The sequence below is a fragment of the Dendronephthya gigantea genome, unplaced genomic scaffold (assembly GCF_004324835.1).
Source record: "Dendronephthya gigantea isolate DGI-Jeju-01 unplaced genomic scaffold, DenGig_1.0 000015F, whole genome shotgun sequence".
Taxonomy (NCBI): domain Eukaryota; kingdom Metazoa; phylum Cnidaria; class Anthozoa; order Malacalcyonacea; family Nephtheidae; genus Dendronephthya; species Dendronephthya gigantea.
Window position 1 is genome coordinate 2,607,404 of NW_021163025.1, and position 22,860 is coordinate 2,630,263.

General features: G+C 37.8%; 3 protein-coding genes across 5 annotated transcripts; 2 read left to right on the forward strand and 1 right to left on the reverse strand.

Annotated features, from left to right (window-relative positions):
• Window positions 1-1,062: 1,062 nt before the first annotated feature.
• Window positions 1,063-16,612, forward strand: LOC114520285. Its single transcript, XM_028540519.1, has 30 exons — window positions 1,063-1,198; window positions 1,564-1,884; window positions 2,232-2,395; window positions 2,938-3,121; window positions 3,488-3,823; window positions 4,056-4,177; window positions 4,253-4,320; window positions 4,582-4,721; window positions 5,146-5,463; window positions 6,077-6,385; window positions 6,884-7,192; window positions 7,834-8,124; window positions 8,217-8,528; window positions 8,727-9,029; window positions 9,114-9,413; window positions 9,707-10,009; window positions 10,137-10,439; window positions 10,742-11,050; window positions 11,211-11,546; window positions 11,842-12,006; window positions 12,247-12,441; window positions 12,593-12,895; window positions 13,112-13,222; window positions 13,402-13,593; window positions 13,865-14,331; window positions 14,415-14,509; window positions 14,662-14,888; window positions 15,090-15,361; window positions 15,527-15,707; window positions 15,905-16,612. Exons 2-30 carry the CDS (start codon window positions 1,668-1,670, stop codon window positions 16,420-16,422), a joined length of 7,350 nt encoding a protein of 2,449 aa, XP_028396320.1. The 5' UTR covers window positions 1,063-1,198; window positions 1,564-1,667; the 3' UTR covers window positions 16,423-16,612.
• A 1,725-nt stretch (window positions 16,613-18,337) lies between these two features.
• LOC114520303 (nucleic acid dioxygenase ALKBH1-like) lies at window positions 18,338-20,800 on the reverse strand. Of its 3 annotated transcripts, none has more exons than XM_028540544.1 (7): window positions 20,619-20,797; window positions 20,180-20,288; window positions 19,793-19,958; window positions 19,614-19,713; window positions 19,458-19,543; window positions 19,174-19,281; window positions 18,338-19,091 (listed from the first exon to the last, which is right to left on the reverse strand). In XM_028540544.1, the coding sequence occupies exons 1-7, from the start codon at window positions 20,733-20,735 to the stop codon at window positions 18,791-18,793; spliced, it is 987 nt and encodes a 328-aa protein (XP_028396345.1). In that variant the 5' UTR covers window positions 20,736-20,797; the 3' UTR covers window positions 18,338-18,790. The 3 variants fall into 3 exon arrangements, with proteins under 3 accessions (XP_028396345.1, XP_028396344.1, XP_028396346.1); XM_028540543.1 differs by having other exon boundaries at window positions 18,339-19,091; window positions 20,180-20,294; window positions 20,619-20,794; XM_028540545.1 differs by having other exon boundaries at window positions 18,975-19,047; window positions 20,180-20,294; window positions 20,619-20,800.
• Window positions 20,756-22,767, forward strand: LOC114520309 (ribosomal RNA processing protein 36 homolog). The gene is made up of 9 exons (XM_028540552.1): window positions 20,756-20,901; window positions 20,997-21,012; window positions 21,164-21,224; window positions 21,296-21,376; window positions 21,488-21,554; window positions 21,626-21,730; window positions 21,865-21,939; window positions 22,012-22,129; window positions 22,240-22,767. The coding sequence occupies exons 1-9, from the start codon at window positions 20,782-20,784 to the stop codon at window positions 22,374-22,376; spliced, it is 780 nt and encodes a 259-aa protein (XP_028396353.1). The 5' UTR covers window positions 20,756-20,781; the 3' UTR covers window positions 22,377-22,767.
• The last annotated feature ends 93 nt before the right edge of the window (window positions 22,768-22,860 follow it).

Below are 22,860 nucleotides of genomic sequence, written 5' to 3' on the forward strand. Positions count from 1 at the left end.
CTAAAACAAACGACAGAATGTTGTTAAATGAATTGAATTCATATCCTGCCGCTGTTGGCAAAACGTCTTTCTCTCCCATGCTCGCCAAGATTCCTCATGAAGATTGAACAACAGAAATATATCTTTATATCGTGATTAACAGTTGTATCATTGAAGTTTAGCTTCATGATACCCTCAATTGGTTATAACTGCTGTGAAGATTTGAGTCTTAACATGTGATACCATGGTTTCAGTTATATGTGGTAAGTTTTTTTGTTTAACGCTATTATTCCTATCAATATTAGAGACGATTTGAAATTGCACGCTTTTTTTTTAATAAAGTATACATTAAGTATATACCGATATAGTTAATCGTGTGCTCTTGGTAGAGCAAGTCTGTTTAACGTATACTTTCCAAAAATCACCTGCTAACGTACATACAGGTTATAAAATTGGTATTCATTATCTACTTTTGTGCACAGACGTTCCTGAGATGTTGTTTTAAAAGTGTTGTAAAATGGAAACAAAATTTTTTGAAAAGTTTATATTAGGGAAGATGTTTGTTAAATTTAGGGAAACATCGCGACGTCTGTTTAAAATGACGCAGATGTTCCTTAGTCAAAGAAAGTTTTTGAAACACTGCATCATATATTGAATATGTTTCTTGCGTGATAAGTTACAACATGAGGAGGATGGTAGCGTGCATGGATACGTTCGGAAAACAAACTTTTGCAAAGACTCAGGCGTGCAAATATAATGTGATGTATAGGTCCAAAGTTGTATCATAGGCAGCCCAGGAAACATGCGAAAATTATGCATGTTTATATACTATATATATTTATATAAGTATATATAGTATATATATTATATAATATATATTTAGATAAATATATATAGTATATAAACAGCATACATAATTTATGCCTTCCTCCTGGGCTCCCTATGGTTGTATCGATGTAACGAAATTGTTAATTATTCCTCTCATTAATTATTAAAATACGTCTTTTAAGTAGGAACGTAGCAAGTAAGTTGCAAGGACCCTCAATCTTGTTCTTATAGTGCAGTTGTTGCATGTCTCAATAGATCTTTGCTATTGTTGAGTTGAATAAACGCAATCAAAAGCAAACCCGTGTTGAATCGTGCGATTAATTGTTTAATCTTTTTTTAGGATATAAAGCAGTTATATTGTTCGGGCTATTCAGGTGCCTCCATGCTGCTGGTAATATTTCTTTCAAATGTTTAATTCATTTATGCATGTTCATATTTTTTTTAAAGCATTTTTTTAAATGATAGTTCACTCCCCCCATCCAACGACCGACAAGTTTGTTCTTATAGAGATTGTCACGGTAAAACAACTTCTTTCGCGAAGGATTCTTGAATTTTTACGAATCCTAGGCTTTTTGTAATTAAAACTAATGAATTAAAAGTAATGATTAGACCAGATAATCATCTTGCTAAGAATTGAAAATTCCCATGGTCTAATCATTAGTTTTAATTCAATGAATGAAGTAAACGATACGACGGAGCCCAGTTTTAGAAAGAAAAAACTAAACGACTATACAACCACGCTTTCTTTCACACTAGATAACGCACTTCGTATTGCATTGGATCCCTCCTCCACCACGGAAGGTCGTATCGACGTATTTCACGATGATAAATGGGGAGCTGTGTGTGATGACGATTTTGATATGAATGAAGCGGAAACAGCATGTGTGCAGCTAGGCTACGAGAGAGCTGTTGGCTTGACTGGTCACATAGCGAGTGGTCCAACGAATTATCATCTTGATGAAGTTAAATGCAATCCAAGCCATGCAAGAATACAAGATTGCGACCATGATCCCTGGGGAGATCATGACTGCGGCAATCCACCAAATCAGAAAACTTCAGTCTCGTGTTCGGGCGGATGTGAGTATTTAGTATGCGATAATAAACTGCGGTTTATGTCTGAACTAACTTGTCACAATTCTGGTCCAGTCTTGGACTTCTCGGATCTAAACTACCATATAAAATATAACACTTATTGGACTATAGTTGTGTCTGAACTGCCTGGAAAGATGTCTCACAAGTCACAATATGTTCGTCCAGTGTTGGACTGGTTAGATTTGAACGAGCTGAAAAAATATCTCAATTCAAAAGGTGGAAAACGAGTGATCTATGTATTCACTCCTCTTTCCGCTTCACAATGGTCAATGAACAAAATTATCCTCGATTGTCGTCGTATAGAAACAATGCAATGTTTTATTGTTTTATAGACCGTGAGGTAATTGCGAAAACGCATGAGAAAGCAACACATTACTGGAATTGTGATGAATTTACAACTGGACAATCTTACGACATAAAAAACGGACATTCGGCTAGGATTCATGGGACAGCAACATTATCACGGTCACCTATAGATTCTGGATTTCATCTTAAAGTACGTAAATTCGGTATTTAATTCTAGGGACTACTGAACTAGAAAAAAGTTTTTGAAAATCTCTAGTGTCTCAAGAATGTAAGGAATATTCTTGAGAGAACTACCCTATTTTTATATTGTGTGTAATCATGAAGGTATTAGAAGCAGTCATAGAGATCATTTCCTAGTTATAACTTTACGTCTTTACTTAAGGCTCTGTTACATGGTGCAATTTTTCTTGCAACTTGCAATGCAATTCTTCTTTTAAGAGATGTAAATTTGGCAGCTACGAAACCTTCATGTTTATTACACTCCATGGCGTTTCTTACACTTACATTTAGAGAACTCTTCACTAATTTATATCTATTGAAAGTAGAATTGCATTGCAAGTTGCATGAAAAATTGCAGCGTGTAACATGGCCTTTATTTTCACCCACAGTATACTGGCTATAGTCTGTCCTTGTTGTGTGTGAAAGAATACTTAGATATAAATTCAGTTTTTTTTTCCAAAGTACAGCGCATCACTGCATGAATATCAATTCTATTTTGTTGTTCTTTTACAGGGGAAGTCCTCATGGGTAAACCTTGGAGATTTCTCAAGTCAGCCATGCTTAGTTGATCCACACAATTGCTTTATTGGCGTGTCTGTTTGGTTGAAAGCTTTGAAACTCCCAAGCCACACAACCTATGTTCTTGGAAATAGATACAGTGGTCACAAAATGTATGGATTCTACGTCTATATCAGCGGTAGGAAATAATCACCAATTTTTATACAGTTTGCCCGTTAATAAGATGATCCTTACTGGACCTCTAGGAAGAACAGTTTAGAACTGATAGAGCTATCCAGTATAAATAAAGTTAGTTTAGTTTAGGTTTCCTCCTGTAGTAACACTGGATCAAATAAGAGATGATCCTTACTGGACCTCTAGGAAGAACAGTATAGAACTGATAGAGCTATCCAGTATAAATAAAGTTGGTTTAGTTTAGGTCTCCTCCTGTAGTAACACTGGATCAATAAGAGATTATCCTTACTGGGCCTCTAGGAAGAACAGTGTTCTATCTATAATTAAAAGAATTAATATGGTCCTAAATATATGCATATTCTTTGCACAGGAGGTAGATTGAGAGGTGAAATCCGTGGCTCACAAACGTATTGTTACTTTCACGATTATCGAATTTCTACCAACTTCTGGTACCACTTTACAATGACATGGGCGCCGGGAGCGAGTAATTTTAATGTTTATATGAATGGGAACCCTACTGCCAAGAGAAAATGCCTTGCGACTGAAAACACTACTCAGCACAATCCAGTGTATACACTTGGTGCAGATGAAGCTCTGGCAGGCAACAGTAACAGGGATTTAGACGTCTCCTTTGACGATCTTGTCATTCTATTCCAATCCTGGCTATCGGACTCAGAACTAAAGGCTCCGTACCGTCTAGCTACACGTATGAATTAAGCTGCTTTAAACGTTTAAAATTGTGCATGAATGTCTTTGTAGCAATGATAACAATGATCATTATTGATTATTGTGCATGATGAATGTCTTTGTAGCAATAATAACAATGATCATTATTGATTATTGAGCACGATTAATGTCTTTGTAGCAATTATAACAATGATCATTGTTGATTATCGTACTCTCGATAAATGGTATCTTGTATTTCCTTCGTTTTTCAGAACTCAGCGGACATACAGTGACTGAAATAACTCTAAAAGTACCTGACTATCCCTGGAACAGTGCGTACAATGACAAGACAAGTTCGGTATACACAGAACTTGTGCGAGGTCTTGATGATTTGGTACGTTCAACTTTCACATAGAATGCCCAGTTTCAAGATCACAGATGACTTATAAACCGTCCGTTGTTTTTTCAGACAAGCGACATTTATGACCACGAAGACTTCGAGTTTGTATCATATCATTTGAAGAGTTTGCAAGCTAAGTAAGTCTTTAAAAAAAGGGTCATAAAAAAGGCTGGCGAACTTTTAAACCTCTTGCAAACATGGAAATGATGCTACAGTTGATTCTATCTTCCCTGGATTTTAAAAAGCATTATTGTATTAATCGAAAACCATAGCATAGCTCACACAAAATGTTTCACAATATTTTTGAAATTGAATTAGAAAGCCAGAAGACCTTTGCTGGAGAAATGACCGTCCTTTTTGCTTATCTGTTGAACCTCTGTATCTTCGTCTTTATATAGTTCTGGCGTTCTGCAAATGAGTTTGGGATTAAATTTTACCAAAGCGGGATATGTGAATGGGTTTCGTTTGTTCAGATCAATTAATGAACATAAATTTTTGAACACCACAGCCGAAGTAATAGGATGCAAACCCCAACAACGTAAGAAAACACAAAATTTTTAAATATATTAAACTAAAATTATTCATTCTGGATATAGCTCTATCAATTCTAAACTGTTCTTCCTGTCCATTCAGTGTTACTACAGGAGGAAACCTAAACTAAACAAACTTTATTTATACTGAATAGCTCTATCAGTTCTAAACTTTTCTTCCTAGAGGTCCAGTAAGGATCATCTCTTATTGATCCAGTGCATGATACTACAGGAGGAAACCTAAACTAAATTTTACCTATTATGATTTTTGGCACTTCACTCGATGTAGGTCGAAATTAAGACCCTTTAAACCTCTAAATTTTACCCAGGCTTTATTTATATTGGATAGCACAATCAGTTCTAAACGCGATCTATTCTGGACAATATATCTATATTTAAAATAATGCAACTTCTGTGTATATGTTTTCGTAGAATCCTGTGATGATGATATAATTCTTGAATCAGCCGTTCGCGATAAGGATCCGACTTATGCTGGCGCCTATTTTTACCCAAAAGAGGAGCACTTGAAGGATCCTTATTATAGAGGATACATAATTGTGGCATATAAAGTCAACGGCAGTAAGTGGGATGTTTGGACAGCTCATTCCTACCCAGACAACTTGAATAGAGCTCATGCCCGGGTCAAATGTGGCGCCTACAAACTTGTTGCTGTAACAGTCCAGTTGATGACCATGAAAGGATACGGGTTTCGTTGCTCGAACTTTAAGATGGTAGAGCTTCCTGAAGGATGTGAGTAAAGCAGGCAGTTTGCATGCCTTAGTTATTGAGTGTGTTAGGAAAACAACCAATTTTTATATCTTTTTAATCAGCTTTTCCTATCATCATAATAAAGAGCACAAACTCATGATATAATCTTCTTAAAAGGAACAATATTTCTAGGAAAGTTCAATGCAGAGTGAAAACTGTACAACTATTGCTAAGGGTTTGGCTGTTCGGATCTAATAAATCTATCCAGTTAAGGGCTGCGAAACCATTCAGAAAGTACAGGGACACTTTAGTTTAGTTTAGGTTTCCTCCTGTTGTAACACTGGATCAATAAGAGATGATCCTTACTGGACCTCTAGGAAGAACAGTTTAGAACTGATAGAGCTATCCAGTATGAATAAAGTTAGGTTAGTTTAGGTTTCCTCCTGTAGTAACAATGGATCAATAAGAGATGATCCTTACTGGACCTCTAGGAAGAACAGTTTAGAACTGATAGAGCTATCCAGTATGAATAAAGTTAGTTTAGTTTAGGTTTCCTCCTATAGTAACACTGGATCAATAAGAGATGATCCTTACTCCACCTCCAGGAAAATACTATTTCATCTTTACTAAATTATTTACTCTTTTGTTTTTTCAGCTCCCACTGCAGGCCCTTCAGGTTTAACAGTGAAGTCGCATCATGCTTTTAACGTGACCGTTGTCTGGGGGAATATAACGGAATATCATAGGATGGGAATCATTCAAAAGTATGCAATACGACTACGGAACGGGGCCGACCTAAGACGCATAATACGTACCAGCTGTTGTGTTTGGGTAAATGAGACTCACACCGCTTATTTTGATATCCTGCACCCTGGTGTCTACTATCACATAAGCGTCTGTGGATATACGTCATATCACGTTTGTGGAACGAACTCATACGTACGGTTCCGAGCGACTCCATTGCGTAAGTATGTTGAATTCTATAACAGTTTGAATATCACATTATCATAATCGTTGTATAATATATGTTTTAAGATAAACGATGCACTTTGCTGTGTTTACAAAAGTGTTATTAAAGCGGTTTTTTCGAAGATGGGGCCAACCATTAACGGCCTAGACTACAGGTGTTGGGAGAATGACGAATTTTGCACTCGTAGTCATTGCTAAAGCTTACTATTTTATTTTAAAACGGCTATGCATCGATCATGATCATTTTGAAGTAAAAAGCAGGAGAATATAAAATAAAGAAGTTTAGAGATTCTTGTCAGAAAAAATATCTGTTGTGTTTAAACGGGTTAAAACTCTGTAATATCTTGACTACACAGCCATCACTAACATTCGTTGTGAGAGAAAAAAGAGGTTTTCATTTTTAAACCTTTTAATGCATGCATCTATTTCATAGTATTTCATAGTATTGTATGTCTGAATTTGATTGTTCTGCTTATTCATTTTTTGGATTTAGTTCCTGCAAGAGCCCCAAGAGATGCGATAGTGACGCCTCATCCCTCAAAAGCTCACCTTCGCTGGAAGATTGTGCATCCAGATTATCAGTACGGAACGCAAATAAAATATCGAGTTGTTGTGGAAAAACTACGGACGAAAAATATTGTCTACAGCCTTGACATAGGTGTAACCGATGATGAAACGGTTGATTATGAGTGTTGGCTTTGGAACTTGAGGGGACTAACAGAATATCGAGTGAATGTTTCATTGATAAACGAGGTTGGGGAAGGGCCTGTTAACAGTGTGTTTTTTGAAACGACTGAAGGAGGTTAGCAAAGAAAAAATATTACTATTGTTACAGTTTTGTTTGGGTACGGGGGGGGAGGGGTTATTTGCCACTATATTTTCCCACGAGAGTTCTCCGGTTTGATTCTAAAAATTATTTATGGATATAAGTGTAAATTCCTTCGTGTAATAGAACAGAATAGAAAGCCATGGATATAAGTGTAAATTTTTTCGTGTAATAGAACAGAATAGAAAGCCATGGATATAAGTGTAAATTTTTTCTTGTAATAGAACAGAAGAGAAAGCCATGGATATAAGTGTAAATTTTTTCTTGTAATAGAACAGAATAGAAAGCCATGGATATAAGTGTAAATTTTTTCTGTAATAGAACAGAAGAGAAAGCCATGGATATAAGTGTAAATTTTCGTGTAATAGAACAGAATAGAAAGCCATGGATATAAGTGTAAATTCCTTCGTGTTAGAACAGAATAGCCATGGATATAAGTGTAAATTCCTTCGTGTAATAGAACAGAATAGAAAGCCATGGATATAAGTGTAAATTCCTTCGTGTAATAGAACAGAATAGAAAGCCATGGATATAAGTGTAAATTCCTTCGTGTAATAGAACAGAATAGAAAGCCATAAATAAGTTTTGTCTAATTTTATATCGTTACTCTCTTCCAGTACCGAGTGCTTATCCAGAAAATTTTGCAATTGTAAACATTACATCAGACACAATAAATGCGACATGGGAAGCCATACACCCCTTTGATACAAATGGTATCCTCCGGGGTTATCACTTGTATTACAGACTGGCTGATTTTTCCGGACCATGGTCTGTTGTCAACGTTGCTAACCTAACGGCAAGCGTACCAGTACTTAGTTTAAGACCGTATGAACTGCAGCTTTGCGGATTCACCAACAGTGGGGATGGAGTAAACACATCAGTGGTGATTGTTAATACAACAGGATTTAGTAAGTACATTGCAGTAAGTTTATAGTTTGCTAAAACATTGTGCATTATCACAACGAAGTCAATAACTCGTTGATCTTTTCATGTTAACAAGGGCCAACCAACGTCTCAACCGACATCACGGTGGTCAATGCAACCAACGATACAATGTCAATTCATTGGAGTTATGATACAATTCACAGCAAACCAGCGCAGTATTTTATCATAACTGTAACAAGAAATGATACAAACGTCACTGTGGCGATTGAAAGACTGAATGTTTTATTCTGGTTTGAGGATGTATTTTGGATAATCGTGAAAGGTTTAAAAGAATACAAATGGTATAAAATACGTGTTGCTGCAGGAAATATCAAGGGAACTGCACCATTCAGTGATATGCTTGTTTTAAATCATACCCTAGAAGGACGTAAGTGCTCCAGAAACGTCATGGAACTTTAAAAGAAAAATAGCTGAAAAACAACCTTTTTGCTTCCCTTTGCATAGCTAGGAAACATATCATACTTTCCAAGGTTGTGTTTATCCAACTTCGTGAAAAGCCACACTTTTGTTCTCCTGACTTGAGATACGAAATACGATTTTTTGTCTTGTTTATTTCTCTCAACAGTCCCCTCAGCACCTCCCAGAAATTTAACTGCAATGAATACGTCATCTCGAAGTATACTGCTTCAATGGAAGCCAGTGGTTTATGAATATCAAGACGGCATCATTCGTGGTTATAAAGTATTCTGGCGCTTAGCCAACACCGCCGACTCATGGAACGAAGTGCAGGTCAATGGTTCCCACAATACAAATACTGAAATAAAACGTTTGAAGAAATTTCGTGACTACGAGTTCAAAATTTTGGCATTTACCACGGTTGGAAACAGCGTTATGACAAAGTCTGTTGTTGCAAGAACAGATGAAGACAGTATGTATAACTATTATTATAACTTTATGCAAAGGAAGTTATTTTAGTGTATTTAAGTTATGTCTAATTCTAACTAATTCACAGTTCCATTACATCCGCCTCTTAATGTCCACACTTACAACACGAGCTCGAGAAGTTTGCAGGTGATCTGGGATCGCGTCCCGGCAGAGTGGCGCTTTGGGATCATTCGGGGATATCAGGTGATCATAACAGATACACGTGATGGTCACGAGTACGTTGAGGACGTCAAATTCAGCGCAAACAGGAGCTTGGAGCGAGCGGGATTTGAGAGATACACGAACTATACCGTGAAGGTTGCTGCCTATACTGTCAAAGGGTTGGGAAACTTCAGTGAAGCCATTCGTGTTATTACTGACGAGGACGGTGAGTTTGTGTGTGGGGGGGGAGAGGTGTGAGGGGGGGAGAGGTGTGAGGGGGGGAAGAGTGTGAGGGGGGGAAGAGTGTGAGGGGGGATGCCTTGGGGGGAGAGGTGAATGTCATGAGAGTGGCGAAGAGGTTGTAATGGTAACATTTAGTAGTGTTTCGTCGCTTTCAAATACATTTCACGTTGTCCACAACATAATATCCAAAATCGAACATCAAGGAATTTGTGTGTTGAGGTATGTACCCTATGATCAAAACATCACATTCTCTTAAAAGTCGTTTTTGTTATTTAGTCCCGTCGGAGCCGCCACCTGACATTCAATGTACGACAATCAACTCAACAACTTTGAAAATCGACTGGTCAGTATTGGCTGTTGTTAAGGCTCACGGTATTGTCAGAACGTACGTGACATTTTTGAACCGAAGCGATGGTCGTCATATTGAGCTCTATCGCGATGTTCAACCTGCTACATCGTTTACTACAAGTTTTCATGGCCTGGACGAATATGTTAAATACAGTGTTGAAATGCTGGCTACAACAATCAAAGGCGAAGGAGTTAAGAGTGTTCCAATCACGTGCGAGACAGATGAGGACGGTATGTCCAGTATAAATAGTTGGTTTTGTTTAGGTTTCCTCCAGTAATAAGTAATACCCTTCATGAATAGACGATAAGTCTGATATAATCTTTAGTTTAGTCTTATAACCGGATCATTATCTTCTAGTACCTCATGCTTCACCCCAGGGCCTTCACGGCTTTAATACAAGTGACACAACGATCAAAATATTCTGGAAGCTCGTTCCCATCGATGATCAAAATGGCATAATCACAGGCTACACAATATTCTTCAACACGACCAGGAGAAATGGAGATATTAATCATCGTGAAAAACGCGTTGGATTGATTCTGCAGACAAATCTTGATTCTTTACTGCCTTTCAAGTATTATGATATTCAAATAGCCGCGTGGACTTCAAAAGGCATGGGACCGAAGAGTAATGTCACTACAATATTGACGGAGGAAGAGGGTAACTTGAAAATAGGGTTTTTAGTCTAAATTTTTTGCCTCACCTTTGTTGAAACGTCTAAAAGAGATGATTGTCGAATATCTGGGGAGTACAGGAGCACTGTGTTTTCAATCTGAGGCCAGTTGTGTGAAAGACTAGTTAGATTTTAACTGTAGTTATGGACAGAATTGGGGTTGTGTATTTCAGAGTAATTGACTAGGATTTAACTATGGAAAATGTAGTTAAAGAGTTTCATACAAGCGTTCCCTGATAATCCAGACACATGTTAGGTTCATGACGCACTGTTCTCATTGTTTTCTTAGCTCCGAAGGTTGCTCCAAGCAATGTGAAAGCCTTCAACACTAGCTCTACATCAATACGGCTGACATGGAGAGCCATCCCCCCGGAGCAGGTTGGAGGGATTCTTCGCGGGTACAAAATATTCTGGGATGAAGTTGACTACCTTGGGAATGTGATTCTGCAGAATGAAACACGCTTGGATAGTCCATCATACGAGTCATTGGATTTCACTGGCTTGACAAAGTTTCAAGAATATAGATTCAGCATTTTGGCTTTTACAAAATTTGATGGAGTTCTGAGTGCAGTTGTTTCAACTATGACAGATCAAGATAGTAAGTGATGCGATATTTAGGATGTGAACGATTTTCTTTACAAGATATAAATGAGAATGTCGTTTTTGAAACATAAGATTCTCCTGCTGGGTCACAATGATACGTCGCTTGTTTACAATAAAATTCATTTCATCTTCTCTCTTTCCCGTTTTATTTTCAGTTCCAACTCTTCCTCCAACGGCCTGTTCTGGTTTCAACGTTAGTAAAAACAAGATAAAAATCGTATGGAATGACGTTCCACGATCAGACCGAAACGGGATTATTCTAGGATACAACATTTACACTACTGAAGTCTACAATTATTTTGCTACCATGCCTGCGGACTATATCGCTCCTGATAAGCGCACAATTATGAATACAACAGAAGAGCCAGCTAGATTGTTTGTTCAGCACAGACTACTGCCATATACAGATTACTCCTTTAAAGTTGACGCCTTCACTTCTAAAGGAAATGGCCCGAATTGTAGCGCTTTCATCGTTCGGACTGAGGAAGAAGGTATATACGACTTTCACGAATGAGAATGCGTCACAGGATTAAGCTTGAGTTTAAAGCTTGACCCACGGTAGATATTGAACCCGTGACCTTTGCCTATAGTCCAATGTTCCCCGATTCTCGTTGGTAATTCAAAGTAGCATCCGAGTCCAGCATCCAATGTTTCCTCATTTTAGTAAATTGTCCTGCTGTGTATTACGTACGAAGATCTCTCATTTTGATAAATACATGTTTACCAACATCTGCTGTAGATGCAGGCGAAATCATGTTACGTTTAAAACGGTATATTCTATTCCAGCTCCACTGGTCTCGCCTGGTAATATCACTCTGTACAATACAAGCTCCACATCAATTGAAGTAAACTGGTTTGCTCTGAATCAAAACATTATTCGCGGTATCTTCTTCGGATATGAAATTTGGTTCACTGCACATCCAGAATTCCCATCGGCATATCTCAGATACGGTAAGTTGTTCTTATTCCACTGCCGTTTTGAACCACCTTGATGAGATAAACTTGCGCTTACCAGGGTTGGTAGATTTTATGAATAAATAAGCCAAATATATTAACATAACATTTGTTTTCTTTGTTTAAAACAAAGGAATCAAAGGGCCGGCAATTACAATGTTTGGCTTATTTATTCAGTAACTTACCAACCCTGGCGCTTACATGGCACATGGCACACTAACCTAACCTTTTTTTCAGGTGATCCTGTGTCAAAAAGAAAACGTAGATCTGTGTTTACGTTGGATAAACAATCTGTAACCGCTGGAGTTACAAGTGAATCAATAAAGATAACCGGTTTGGCAAAATATACCAACTATACCGTGCAAGTGATTGGGTATACAAAATTCCTGGGAGCACAAAGTCAAATCGTGAGGGTTCTTACTGATGAAGATAGTAAGTCAAAGTCTGTAACAGCTTCATGACAGAAAATCATGGCATTGCTCTTCAAAACCATTTCTATAAATATTCACATTTAGACTAAGTTATCTCTTGCAAAGTTACATCTTGGGAAGCACTTGTTAACGCGGTTTTTACTCTTTTTAAGTTCCCAGTAAGCCTCCTCGAGATCTGCGCGGACATAATCTGAGTTCAACCACAATATCCATCAAATGGAGAACTGTTGAAGATGGCTTTGTTCACGGGATATTGCTGGGGTATCGTCTTTATTATCGTTTGACTGTCGCACCTTTGATGCCGCCATTCAATAAAACATTTGGACCCGAGCAATACGAGGCGACCATTGATGGCTTGTTTATGTTCACAAACTACACGTTTCAAATAACTGCGTTCACGTCAAAAGGCGAGGGTCCATTGTGCAATGAAGTCGTTATTAGCACTGATGAAGACGGTAGGTTAAGTTAAGCTACTTTCCTGCTTTATCTACCATCTCCTATCTTCATCAGACCTTACCACTTGTAGACCATTATCTTCTCTGCAGCATCCTACTCTGATCCATTCATTCCATCATTTTTTGACGAGGATTTCTTAAAATCTACGTCTTTATATCGCATCATTTGAACCATAATTTAGTCGTTACTATTCTTACTTTGTTTTTTTTTCACAGTGGCCAGTAAGTCGCCGTTTGGGTTCAGCGTTGTGAACCTCATTCATATGCATGAAATTCCGCTCAGCTGGAACCCAGTTCCTGAGGGGTATCTTAATGGCATTCTCATTGGTGAGTCTTTTAACGTGTTCTTTCCTTCAACTTTAACTTCCAACATCTTAACAAGGGCCACAGAGGAGGGGGGGGGAGGTAACTGAGTGACTACACCCTGACCGCCATTTGTTGTATAGCGTGTCTTAATGGCTTTAAAGTCATTTATCATATTTTTAATGCTATATTTCCCAACCTAGGTTATCGTATAAAAATGTGGTTGATCTCAGATGCAATGTTGGATGTGGCTGGTGAAGAAAGACACATTGATGTTGATGCCGAGACTTTGAGTTACACTGTGCGAAAGTTGCTGAACTTTGCTACCTACAGATTTCAAATCGTTGCTTTAACAAAATATGGTGAAGGCGTGCATAGTCCCATAAAAACTGCAAGTATGTTTCATATACATACTTTATTTATACCGTGGATACCTCTATCAGTTCTAAACTGTTCTTCCTAGAGGTCCAGTAAGGATCATCTCTTATTGATCCAGTGTTATTACGGGAGAAAACCTAAACTAAACTAACTTTATTTATACTGGATAGCTCTATCAGTTCTAAACTGTTCTTCCTAGAGGTCCAGTAAGGATCATCTCTTATTGATCGAGTGTTACTACAGGAGGAAACCTAAACTAAACTAATGAAAGCCGGTTTGTCTTTCCAGAAACGTGTCCCTGTGAAAAATATCTCACCACAAACTGGTACATGCTTCCGCCTTATACCAACCGCACTGGCGACAAGGAAACTGGTATCTTGCCTTGGTTATTAAATAACCTAGTCAAAGAATGCTGTGGTGATTGCTCGAACGGTCACAGACGGTCAGAAATATTGTACAAAACCGATGGCTACGGACAAGATGGTTTTAAGGAAGAGATTGGCGATTTCTCTACAATAATAAATACAGACACTGACTTCCATTTTCCAGTCTTAGGACATCACTTACAAGAGAAGTTCCAAACATTTTATTCGTATGTTTACGCAGTCGCAAGTCCAGGCGTAGCGTTCTTCATTGTTGATGATCCACCTGATACTATGCCTAACGCGATACTCCAAACTGTCAGTGGTTCTTGGGGAATGATGTTTTTCACTGTAGTATTCTCTTTTATGGCCGGAATCGTGATGTGGATTTTGGTACGAATGGGTTTTTCGTTGTTGTTTTGTCGTTGCTAAATTTCGCTTTTATAAAAGACGACTTATTTATGTGGTATTTCCAGGATGCCGGTGAGAATGAGTCGGAATTTACGAGAAGGTTTTTCACAGGATGTGGCGAAGGATTTTGGTGGGCTTTTGTCACCATGACAACTGTAGGGTGAGTCATGATTTAGGTTCATTGCCGGCCCAGACTAGAATCGTAGATGTGCGTAAAGAACAGAATCAGAAAACTTATTTGGTGACATCTTACTATCATATAAACCTACGAACCTACGATCAGCGTTCATTTTAAAAGTTTGTTTTATCCAGATACGGTGACCGAAGTCCTAGATCATTTGCTGCAAGAGTATTTACAATGTTCTGGATGCTCACTGGATTAATCATAACATCTATTTTGATGGGCAACATTACCAATGCTCTGACAACGGTCACATTTACTGCAAAATCCATTAAATTATATGGAACTAAAGTGGCAGCTATTGAGGGATCACCTTCGTTTCGAGTGGGGATCCGTAGAAACGCTATAGTCAATCCAGGTTAGTGTTTTCTTTTTTCTGTATCGAGGAACTTGCAAACAATACAATGGTTTATCAACTCTTGTGATGCTTTGGAGTTTGGAAAATGTGGACTACATGCGGCCTCGTGCATCACTGCTGATTTGTAAATCTTTCAAAAACAATTTATTTTGGTTGGCCCACCTTTGCCGTACGACTTAAGTATTTCATCTCATTCTTTAGATAACAAATATTTAGATGCTTTTGGACTACAGCGTGATTTACGTGAACGGAAAGTAAAAGGAGCTTTGTTGGATGGCTACATGGCAGGAAGTTACAATGAATTATTTGAAGAAGACCATATCAGAGTGAAAGAAATCATTGATTTTAACGCTGGCTACGGTTTTGTGCTGGGAGGAATACATCATCGACTCCAAAGATGCTTCAAAAGTTATGTTAAAAGAAAGCGAAGTTTTATTGTCGATTATGTTGCCTCGCAAATCAAAGTTGTCAAAGTAAGGAACGCTTGTTTGATTTGTAAATCACCTGTTTTATAAATAATATTGCGTCAAACGTTCTTCAGCAAAACATAAGCTGATAATATAAAATAGCATGTAACTGTTGTATTGATGCATGGATGAAACTAGTTTTGTTTTAGTTATTTTTATCTTCTTTTTAAGAAAAACCCAAAGAGTCCTGCGGAAGCACAATCAACGAATCTTTTCAATCCAAAAGCAGACATATTTGTAAAAAGTATGACCGTCACGCTTGCTATGTACGTCGGAGCTATTGTTATAGGCTTTTGCTTGCAGTTTTACCTCAGAAAACGTTTTCGTAAAAAAGTTCGAGATTCCACTGAGGGTGAGTTTTACCATATCATACCATACGATACCATACGATACCATACCACATACCATATACCATACCATACCATACCATACCATACCATACCATTAGCATACCATACCATACCATACCATACCCCACCATACCATACCATACCATACCAAACCATACCAAACCATACCGTTAAATCTTGTCACCTTTTCCACCCACAGCTAACTACAAACAGATACCAAAAGACACGGGTGAAATGCTCGAATCCTTTTGTACTCGAATATCTGCATTGAAGAAAGAGCTTTACGACAAACACACGAATGAATTACGTGTAATGTCTGGCATGAAACGACGCGAAGTGAGCTATGACATTTTGCCAAATATCAACGAAGACTTCGTCTGTAGTCTGTCTGAAAATGCTGACGTCGAGGAAAAGCACTCGTCATGTAGTGACAGTATCCATGACAACAAGTTCACTAGCAAAACATTGCTTATACCATCACCAAGTTATACTGGGGAAACCATTGGCAACGGTGTTGACCAAAGTCGGCTTCCTTCGCCCGCAATGCAGTCACAGATACAATTAGATTTATCGTCAGATATTCCTTCGGTAGACGAATCTCCTGATATCGAGGATTTGCAACGAGAGGCGTATCTGGCTGGACTGAAAGCCGAGGGAAAAGACGAATCGGGTCATCCCTTTGCCCAATGGTATCGCTATTTATGGGTAGAGAAGTAATAGCAAATGTCGCTTGAAATCGCTGACATGCAGGATTGCAATGCGCACGGTGATAATATTTTGCTCAGTTGAACATGAAACAGCACAAGTACACATATTCTTAAAAAAACAATCAATTGAATGATAAATCTTTAGTATAAAATTTATTTTAAAATTAATCCTGTTCATATACGGTGTTCCAGTTGAAGTTGTGGAAATTGAAATATTGAATGCAGTCTTAAAACCCAGTTTAATATTGAACTTATTACTCTAGTAACTTTTCAAAACAGGTTTGCACCTTGCTCTCCGTCTCTCTTCCTGAGGCCTTTGTGATAAAACCATGTCGCTCCGTCTTTATAATTCGACGTTATTTCTTTATGTCCAAGTTTCATCACAGTTAGGCCTGCGTGGTTAGTCCCATCATTTTTACTGCGCAAACTCATTATCCACGTCATAATGACCGAACGTTTCTATGCAACGGTCGTTGTGGCGACAAATATAATCAAAATGGCGTGAGAATCTAGCGCGCGTAGCCTCGACCAGGATGATGCTCATTAACATATTCCCCGTCTTGGTATTGACTGCAGTATGCCTCGATGTCATGGTGAGTTATTTGTGTCCCTTTTTTCATTTAGTGATTTCAATATGAATAAAAGCCCTAAAAGTGTTAACTTAACCCATTTATTTTGACACAGGAGATGCGTAGACATTCAGGAGAGGAGACGGAATTTTTTTCACGGCATTCTAGAGCTACCGAACACAAAAGAAGCATAATGTATCCTGTTGAGGTGACATTTGTCTACGAGGTCACAAGACACATGTCATCCGAGGACAGGAAGGAGCTTAAGAAGAGAATCCAGGAAGCAGTTCATGATGTCAATAAGATTTTTGAACATGATGCTGATTCTTTCATGTTTATCAAGATAAAGCAAATGCTGGTATTCAAAAACCCCGGAAGACCTTTGAAAAAATACACTGCATCAGAGTTATCAGTATTATTAAGGAATGACGCTTTTTTCAAGAAGTACTCCAAAAATATCAAAACAGACAGCACGCAGGTATTACTGAAAAAAACACATTGGCTTGCCTTTAATTTAGAACACGCTCTTTGTCCTAGAAAGTAGTGTAGAGAGGAAATTAAGTGATATCGTGCGTTTTGTAAATACCTCTTAGGACGGAGCAGTCGCCCTATCGCCCCTTTTCCGCTCTTAATCGGATTTCACCCACCCATATTTGACTTTTCAGCTCGTCGCAAGTGAGAGCCCAGGTTATAAAGTACATAACAAACATTATGATGACGACTACGAGGAAAAAACTAAGGAAGGTTCGTGCACTAGAATTCAGGATTTTCACAGACCGATATGTAAATTCAGCTGGGGCCACTTGGCTTTTAAAACCCCTGTCAATAGCCTTGAAGTAAAGCCCGTGTTCAAAATTTTCCTTCCAGATCGTAAAACCCAAGTCACGAAATTTAAGGATCTATGTTCCTCGAAATCCAGGGGGATAATTATCGACCGTCAAAACAGTTCATGGAATATTGCTAATCTACTGACGTTTAACATCGTTTGCGCCGCTGGCAGCCATGATAAACGAACTTGTATCAACGGCTTTCGTGAAAGCGACGTGAAATGCGAGCGCAGAAAAAACACGGAATCAGGTCGCAAATCCACGCAATCTAAATCCTGTTTCATTAAAACACTAAAAAAAGCTAGCCTAAAAAAGCAGACATGGAGGAAACGTTGCGATCAAAATAGAGCCAAACCTGAAAGCAAAACGATGGGAATTTCAACAGAAGGTATACCGTAATGAAATACTATTGCAAAGCTTGTCTTTCATCTGTTCATTTTAGAAGATAATGTTGTCTCATGCCGTGAGGAAAATCAGACAAACACTTTTGTGGCGAAACTTCAAGCAATTTCTAAATTATCACCCGAGAGCCTTCAGTTTTACTAAAGCAAATATTGCTGGTTTTGCATGATTATAGACGACACAAGCGAGGATGACGAGTCAAACATAGTCGGTTATATTCTTCTTGGTATTTCTGGAGTTCTTCTGATCCTTGCTGCTCTTGTGGGGATTTGCTTGTGGAAAAAGAAGAACCGTGAAAAAACGAAGATGTTGACAAAAGACCGCGTGAGTGTGAAATATAAATTTGACGCGATGAAACGAAACGAATCTCCAAGCGTCATCAATGACCCGAATATTAGGAATGATCTTAAATAATTTAAGGTAATATTTCTTGTGATAACTGCAGGATATTTTTATAATACAGATATTATCGCTAGCTAGGGTTTCTTGACTATGTTGTCGCAAAGACAGGGGAGTTGAAAGGGGGGGAGTTCCCTGGCTTGCGAGGTTGATATGGTTTAATTTTATTGACTAAATTGCTTCATTTTGTTTGGGGAAAACCCCCGCCCGGACCCTCAACCTGTCTGATATTAACATTAATTCTTGAATAGCTGAGATATCTCTCAAGACAGCGGAGCGTGTGCTCCTCACATGTCTCATGTTTGTTGTTTTGTGTGAGTACGCTGGTGAAGTCTTGATGACGTAATATCCTAGGAACAGCGTGATAGGCCAGCCTCGAGTCACCTGACATAACAATGACATCACCACTGCGTAGAAACATTGCGCATGGGGCATCATCTAAAGTTTTCCCGCCAAGAAGAAATATACATGATTGACCAAAACTAAAAAAGCACGACAGATGATGTAAAGCACACTATGTCTTGTCTGAAGCAGATAAAAACTGAAATAAAAATGCCAGCTTACCTAATTGAGAACAGAGGCGCCGTTAAATCGTATTCTGAATGATCAGTATGACCAGAGAGGGTAGAATTCATATGATAATAGTTGATTATGGCTGCCTCGGCTGTGAAACTGAATCAATGAAATGAATCACTTGCTTAGACTTGTAATAAATCTGCTCCTCGTACTGTGCTGAACGCATTAAAAATTACAGATAAACTACAGTTGGAATGCCTCTTTATTTATTGTTATTTATGCGTTTACGATATGAAGAGAACACTAAGCTAAATATTTCATTATGTTCTTACCAGGAATAACCCAGGACCCGCGAAATAGTTTTAGCCAGATTGCCAAGGTCGTAAGGAAACGTAGAAGAATGATCTTTGGAATATTTCTGATAGAAACAAGGAAAAGAATGTCTGTACATGTTTTACTGCTAAAATACTCTATGTCATAACACAAACCTTCGTATTCCAGTTGTAATGGTAACCTAACGTAACCCATCGTAACTGATCCATTAGAGGTTTTGATATCGTGGAACGCTGTTCGTTGCATTTATCTTCACTGTAAGAATAATATCTGATGTTTTCAGATCCTGTTTTGAGATGTACTAGAACTAGAAGATTAAATAATAATTGTTTACCTCAGTAAACAATATTCTTCGTAAAGTTTCCACAAATTTTTATTTCCTATTTCAACGTTTGCGTCTAAATTACAGACGTTGGGCTTTTCGGGATAGTTCTCAACACATTTCCGTATCCACTGCATTTGACAAGACGGGGTGAATGCATTCACGATTATTTTAAATCCTTAAAGAAAGAAGAAGCGTCAGTAAAGCATTTGACATAAGACGTGTCTCCTTTTTTTTTTGCTTGCTGTAAGGGAAAATTGTAAGATTACGTTGTTTAATCATGACTATACACGACAATCTTTACAGAATTTAGCATTCAAAAGCTACCAACTACCAAGTCATATGAGAGAATATGTTGGTAACGTTTTAAATCTTCACTGTTATAGCAACTTCCAGCACCTTTGTAACCGTCAATTTCATAACATTTCCAGGCATCTATATCGTTTAAACCAAGCTCAACGATATCAGTTTTCTCAATTTCTTGATCTTGTAAACCACAGCAACATTTCTGTACCTTAACCATGAAATAAAATCACTTTACGTCAGAGACAGAGAGTCCCTGGTCAGCCTTATTGCTACTAGGATAAAATGAGATTAAACTAACGGACAATTTATATCAATATATCGTGTGGTGAAAACTAGATAGAAATGGGAAAAGGCTTTTGGGAAAAAGCTGCCGGGTTTTTGATTCTAAACTACAGAAAAGGGACAAAAAAGCGAGCATAGTGACGTCATAAACCTCAAGATGACGTGTGTGGGCCACTGAGCTATATGATGTGAGCACATGACACGTCCTATTTCACTTCAAGAAATTCGTTGTAACTACGTAGACTTTTACCCGTCCTTTCCAAGATTCCTCCACTTCAAAATCGATCACATCTGAAAAGTCTGGCGGCGGTTTTCGCTGTTTGTATCGTTTGAATTCACGACGAAATCTGGGTAGTTGTTCCGCCATATTGAGATATATCCTCGTTCCAGGACTCCTCTCGGTGTGATTCAAGATGGCTGCCACAAGTGAAGATGAAAAAGATGATAATTTAAAAGACTTTAGAGAAGCTGTCGTACAAAATAATAACTCAAATGAAAAGGTTTCTGACAGCGAGAGTGATAACGAAGAAATTGTGAGTGCAAAATGCCGTGAAATATTCGGGGGGATATTATTAAATACCTTAATTTTATCATAACATTTTAAATCAATTTTATTTTTCTTTCTTAGACAAAGATTAGATCTGGTAAGTTTGATATATTTGCTTGCATCCGTTTTAGCATATGAAATATTTAAAGCAGGGATGGTTGCACATGTATTATCTAAGGTTCTTGTGTGGTACTTGGAAAATCTTTGGTGTACGATGTACGTATATATTTTAAAGTTCTCTTTTACAGAACTTTCAACTATCCCATTTTGTGAACTTCAAGCTTTGAAAGATAAGATTGGAGTAAAAAAGTAAGAAAATTAAATGATATTTATTCTGCATAGTATTTCACAATCTTATGGTTCATGGTTACATTCTATAGGTTTAATGCTGCACTTCATGGCTTGTCAAATTCTGCAAAGAATCAGAATATCACAACATTGAAAAGAAAGAATAAAAACAGGTGATACGAAAGCTGCTGATATCCTTGAAGATTATTTTGCCTTGACTCTCTGTGTATCCGCCTAAACAGAAAGAGTATTTTGCCACTTTAACTTTGAGCAATATATTCTAGACCACGCGAAATGTCATCGAAAAGACCAGTTTCAAAGTTCAGATCAGTTGTTCCTGTTACAAAAAAGGTTGTTTTAATGAAAATTCATTTGTTACGTTAAAATAAGATTTCATTCTCAATTGTTCATTTTTCTTCCAGGCTCCTAGAGACCCCAGATTTGATGATATTTCTGGGAAATTTAACGAAAACATGTTTGAGAAAGCTTATTCCTTTCTGGACAATATAAAACACCAGGAAATGGAGGTTGGTCAAAAGCGATGATTTTGAAATGTTCCTGACAAAATCTTCTGATAAAAATTATTTTGAATTGAGCCACCTTAAGGTGATGCGCAAAAGCTCACCAACTGAATTTAGGTTCAATCATTTTGCACCTTTAGCAAGTTCAAAAAGAAATGAAGGCTGAAAAAGATCCAACTCGAAAAACCAAACTACGTTCACTAGCTCAGAGGATGGTAAGATTTTCCGTTTATATGATTTTCTCTCACTTTACGATTTAGAAATTATTCTGTTCTTTATTTCGCTAGGAACAAGCGGAGAAATTAAGGAATTTAAAGAAGAAACGAAAAGAAAAAATGAAAGAGAGAAGAGAAGGAGAACAAGCCTTGATCAAGCAGGGAAAACGACCGTTTTATTTAAGAAAATGTAAGCAAACGTTCAGCAGTTGAGTTTCGTTTAGTTTCATGACGAAGTTCAAAGCCAGGCTACAGCTACGTACAGCAGGTGCTATAAGAAAATCGATTGATTCATTTCAGCTGAAAGAAAGAAACTCGAATTAGCTGAGAAGTACAAGACGTTGAAGGAATCGAAGAAACTCGATCGATATATGAACAAAAAGAGGAAGAAAAACGCGATGAAACAACGTAAAATGTTGCCAAAGGAAAGAACGTGATTTATAAGAAGAATATGGCGAGGTCACTAAGGTGTTGGTTTGATGTTCCTGCAGTGAATTGCAGCAAAAAGCAGAATTCAGATCACGCAGTTCAGCTGATGTTTTTTCAGACATGCCACTGATGTCTTGCAATGTCTCTTTTTCATTTCCGAGCAGAGATCCATGCTTTAAAATGTTTGACAATGATGGAACCGCAGTACATAACATTAACAGAGTATAAAATAGCTTCATTCGTGTGAAGAACAATACATGAGTCTGATTTATAGACCTTTTTATAATGCAAGCGCGGAAAGTCTGATGTCACGTTAGTTTTGCGATCCCAATCAAACTTTGTGTTACATTTTACATTCAACTTTTACATCCAACGCATTTGCTATAACTATCACCTGTTGGAGATCACAATAAAGTAGTTGTCTATTTAATTATCACATCAAAAATATTTTCTAGTGGACGCCATGTATCCCAGCTCTGTATCTTTAAGTAC